Below are 5,177 nucleotides of genomic sequence, written 5' to 3' on the forward strand. Positions count from 1 at the left end.
GCTTCTTCACACACATGCTCTCCAGTACAGGTTGGCTCTGAGTGTTAGCGATGCTAATGTGAACAAAGACCATATTACGTCCAAAACAGTCGGGCATTGTTTCTGACAGCAACTTTCTGATAGGGCCGTGAGTCCGCATTTCCGATATTACGTCATATCATATCAGCAGCAAATCTGGATCAGCTCCGTTGTTCCCCCGTTTTTAGAGATTTGGGTACGGAGGAAAAGAGAGAGGGTTTTATTTTTTGACACTTTGTGAGTTCCCCGGCACACCGGGGACACATCTTTATGTATATAAGACATCAAAAATGCATTTTGCATAATAGGAGACCTTTAAAGGCAGTTTGTAGTACCTGGCACCTCCTACTGGCGACCTCCGGCCCGGATCCAGGGGACTCGGCTCCTCCCCCAGAGAATGACTGTCTTTGTTGAGCAGCTGTAGCCGATTCACCAGATCCAGTCCAGACCCGGCCCGGCCGCTCAGCTCCAGAGCCGAAGACGACCGGTTGCTCAGATCCACAGCTGACCCGGCAATATGACCCCCGAATGCCGCTGGACGGCCGCCTTCATCCGGGCTGAATCCCCGACGATCGTCATCCCCGCCGCCCCAAAGCTTCGACCTTCTCTGGAAAAGATAACGAGGCTGACGTCCACCTCCACCAGTGGGTGAGGAACAGAGAGGGGAGGAAGGGGAGGAGGAAAAGGCAGCAGACGGGAGGAGCTCACTGTCTGATGATTGCTTCAGAAGAGGATCACGGAGCGTGGAGCGACCGCGACCTAACGGTGAACGAAGGCGTGGTTTCAAAACAGATGGGGCGGTGGTGGGGGAGGAAGGGGATGGGTGAGTAGCTATAGGGGAGGAGGGGGAGGATGGATCAGGAGGGGAGGCCAAGGTGATGGAGGGAGGGAGGGAGCTGGGGGAAGAGCTGTCATGTAGACGTTCGTCACTTTCATCCTCATCACCTCGTCTACCTAGAGAGTCAGGATCTCCTCCCCCTCCCTCCCCGCCTCGTCGAGTCAACAGAGTGAGGGAGGATGGGGGAGGAAGAGGGGGAGGGCTGGCGAAGGCAGCGGGGGGAGTAACCAGGCCAATTCTGCGAAGCTCCTCCCTGGTTTCCTCATCGCTTGACGACAATAACGCCGGCGGGAGTGTTACCGTATAAGCCCCGCCCTCCTCCTCGGAGCTGCCCACTGTTAGGCTCCTGCGCCTGTCAATCAGAGCGGCGTGACTCTCATTGGCCAGCGGTGGCAAAGGGGTCGGTCTCCAACGCTCGGGCGATGGAGCGGCAGGCGATGTAACTCCTCCCTCGGTTTCCGGACGCTCCACCGGTCCGTCGGGGAACAGAGGCGGCGTTATGCGTTTGTGCCTCAGTTCCGGACTGGTTTGAGGGGTGGTACGCTTTGTTCGCTGCTCTGGGCTCGTCTGAGGGGGGGTGCGCTTGGATCGAGGCTCTGGGCTGCCCTGCGGGGTGGGGATAGGGGTGCGCTTGTGTCGTCCATCTGGACTGGCTGCAGGGGTGGGGATAGGTGAGGCAGATCCGTGTTTATGTCGAGGCTCTGGACTCGGGGTTCGGGCGGTGAGCGCTCGTTCTCGTGCAGCAAGAGCCAGGGCGAGTGGAGACGAGGGGTCTGAAGAGACAAGAAATGATTTAGTATGGATCGGTTTTAATGCGTTATTATATATACCTTAAGGCTCTGTTCTAGGTTCTGCTCTTTCGAGTACCCTCAGGGCTCTTCTCTAGTTCCTTTAAAGTTTTGCGTAGTATCGTAAGGCTCTTTCTTTGCTACACTTTCAATTTTGTTGCTCTTTTCTAGGTCCTCCTCTCTTTTTTGGAAGTACCTAGAGATCCTGTCATATGGCTTTTTCTTTTTCGTGTTGTACCTCAAGTCACTGTCATAGGTCCTGTTCTAGTTCCTTATCTCTTTAATGGAGGTACTCATGCATTCATCACATTGTGGAGTACCTCAAGGCTCTGTCCTAGGTTCTGTTCTTTGGAGTACCTCAGGGCTCTTAACTAGTTTCTTTCAAGTTTTGCGTAGTATCTTAAGGCTCTTTTCTTGCTACCCTTTCAATTTTGTTTTTCAATTTAGTTTTGTACCTCAAGTCACTGTTGAAGGTCGTGTTCTAGTTCCTTTTGTCTTTACTCATGCATTCATCATATTGCTGAATACCTCAAGGCTCTGTCCTAGATCCTGTATTGTTTTGTGAAGTACCTCAAGGGTATGTGCTTAGTACTTTTTACATTCTTGAGGTACCTTAAGGATCTGTCCCAAGACTTTCTTCTAGGTCCTCTTTTACCGAATGTAGTACCTTGAGGCCAGTTGACTTTCCTGGTACCCTGGCACCTATTTATCATTTGGTTATCGCTTATGGTTAAGTTTATGGTAAGTCAAGACTGACCTAGTGGTTTCCCGGTCAGTGGGTGGAGGAAGGTGTGAGGCGTCGGTGATGGTGAAAGGACCGGGGCTGGAGGAGGAAGCTCGCCAAGATCGTCCATCGAATGGCTCAGAGTTAGGAGTGTCACCTGATTCTCTGACCCAGATCCTTCGACGGACAGGAAGAGAGACGACCTCCGACCCTGAACCCGGGCTCGCTCTGAGAGAACCTGCTGCTGGTACATCTCCGCCCGACTGGGGCTGCTGGGTCCGTCTGGTTTCAATAAGTCCTGGTCTTTTATTCCTAGAAGAAGAAAAATAGCAAATAGTTACACCGATGGATTGAAGATTAGAAGTTTAAGGCTTTATATTTGTGTCAATCCCAATCAGGACATTTTCAGCAGACTGAAATGTGTTTTGCATGCCCATGAATAGAAACAACTTTCAAGTAAATTGTCTTTAAATTTGAGCAAACAAGAATACATTTGATTGGCTGGTTTGTTTTGATCCGCCAAGTACTAAATAGTGAAGTTTTGAAGCACACTCCTTCAACTCGACATATTTAACTGTGTGCTACAATTTTAGCCAATCAGAGCATTGTCATCCCATCATGCATCAGGAAATTGTACACAACAAAACAGAAAACATGTGTAAACGATCCTGACCTTGCTCCTCTACAGGAAGTTGTTTCAACAAAGGTGACTTCCTCCTCTGTGGCTTGGATGGCGGCGCCTGCTGTCCAACGTTAGCGTACGGGTTTTCTATTGCTCTTCCTCGGCGGCGTGACAGCGGCGAGTGACCGAGGGCGGGGCTTGTGCTGTGCAGCGACAGCGTAGATGTGTGTGTTGCCGTGTGAAGTGTGTGTGTGGCGGTGTGTGTGGCGGTGTGCAGAGCGTGTGTGCTGCCGGAGTGTGTGTCCGGCTGAAGTGGCGGTGGCGGAGGCGTGTCCTGAAGGATGATCATCGACCTAGCCTTCCTCTGGCGCTCAGCGTGGGCGTGGCTCCTCGTCGGCGAATCACAGAGCTCCACCAGCCTAGGCTCCGCCCCCGGCTTGAAGCTGGAGCGCGTTAGCCCTTCCCCTCTGGCCGGGGGAGAAGGCGGGAGGAACGACGGGGGGGGGCCGGAGTCCAGGAGGAATAGCGAGGATGTGGAGGAGGAGGCGGAGGGTGGAGGAGGCGGAGCCATCTGAGGAGGGGGAGGGATGAAGCCGTCCGTCAGCGAGGAGCTCCGAGGAAAGCGACTTTCATTGATCAGAGCCGAGATCCGGTCATCGTCAGGCGTGCCTGACGGGAGAAATCGAGACGTTAAAATAAAGGTACTAAAATAAAACTGCAACCCAAGGATCTACGGAAGACTTTATCATAGTATTGGTACTTACATTTTTTTAAAGAGTTTGTTTGTTTTCTTACCAAAGCTCTTGGTTCTGGACATCCCTCGAGGTAAAGCCATGGTGCTTTTCTCTGGAGCCGAGGGGGGAACAAGACCCTGACGCTCAAACAACGACTAAAGAAACAAACACATAAAACACAATATTTAGGCTACATACATACCATATTCTATTTAGTACTGTATATAGACTTTTTGCACTAGTTTTTATTTTGTATTTTTGTATTTTTTTATATATGTTGGATTGTTGGAGGAGCTCAGGTCAGAAGAATGTCATTGTCATTTCTACACTGTAGCTTTGTGCATATGACAATAAAACTTTTGAATCTTAGAATGCACCAACATATTTCCCATTTTAAAACCCATAACTCCTGAAATAGAGACTTTGAAAATGCAACTTGATTAAAAACAACAGTAACTTGGCCTTGAGGTACTTCTCAAAATAGAAGAGGACCTAGGATATGGCCCTGAGGTACTCTGCAAAAATGTTGTAAAAGATGTATTTGATATTTATGTCAGTCTTACGTTAATCTCGGCCTGTGTGATTCGCCGGCTGGTCGGTCTCTGTTTCACCGTCGCCGCTCTAAAGTCATCTGCTGGTCGGGCCCTAAGAACCACTTCCTGTTGACCCCCGGCCAACATCTCATCCAGTTTGTCTGCAGGCGGGACAAAAAATAAGATAAACAAAAAAAACAAAAATAAACATATTCGTATATAAGTAACGTATTCACTACTTGACGACCACAACAACACCAGAGCCGGAGAAATACGTAGTTTAAATCTGGTAAATAAAAAATTTCTTTAAATGCTTTTACCTTTACTTTGTTTTGTTTTTTTACTCTTATCCTCACTGTGTTTATTTCTTTATTTTTGTTTCTACTACATTGAATGGATATTGTCGTAACCTTTTTACCTCAAATTTGAACTTTACCTGTTAGTTAGGACTTTACATCTTAGGTTCGTAACTTTTTAATATCCTGACTTTACGATTCATGACTTTTACTTGTAACAGCCTTACTTCCCTTTATACTACGGCCCTGGTTTTTACATCACTGAGACACCATGACATTGTCACGTCACAAAAACAACAACAACAACATCCGATCACATGTGACTCACCGAAGCGTCTCCTCCTGGCTGCAGACAGAACAGAGGTCTTTAGGTTTGACTAAACTCTGCACTGTGTGTGTGTGTGTGTGTGTGTGTGTGTGTGTGTGTGTATGTGTGTGTGTATGTATGTGTGCGTGTGTATGTGTGCGTGTGTGTGTGTGTGTGTGTGTGTGTGTGTGTGTGTGTGTGTGTGTGTGTGTGTGTGTGTGTGTGTGTGTGTGTGTGTGTGTGTGTGTGTGTGTGTGTGTGTGTGTGTGTGTGTGTGTGTGTGTGTTGTGTGTGTGTGTATGTGTGTGTGTGTTTGT

At 48.8% G+C, this 5,177-nt stretch overlaps 1 protein-coding gene across 1 annotated transcript; it reads right to left on the minus strand.

Moving 5' to 3' along the window:
• Nucleotides 1-353: 353 nt before the first annotated feature.
• Nucleotides 354-4,929, minus strand: LOC104962937 (SH3 and multiple ankyrin repeat domains protein 3-like; the record flags this gene model as incomplete). The annotated part of the gene is made up of 6 exons (XM_010791450.1): nt 4,882-4,929; nt 4,288-4,418; nt 3,786-3,879; nt 3,042-3,659; nt 2,402-2,680; nt 354-1,629 (listed from the first exon to the last, which is right to left on the minus strand). Coding segments are annotated over exons 2-6 (2,384 nt in total), but the record flags the coding sequence as incomplete, so codon positions are not given.
• Between the last annotated feature and the right edge of the window lie 248 nt (nt 4,930-5,177).

This window comes from Notothenia coriiceps, unplaced genomic scaffold (genome assembly GCF_000735185.1).
Source record: "Notothenia coriiceps isolate Sejong01 unplaced genomic scaffold, NC01 NC01_scaffold00035474, whole genome shotgun sequence".
Taxonomy (NCBI): Eukaryota; Metazoa; Chordata; class Actinopteri; order Perciformes; family Nototheniidae; genus Notothenia; species Notothenia coriiceps.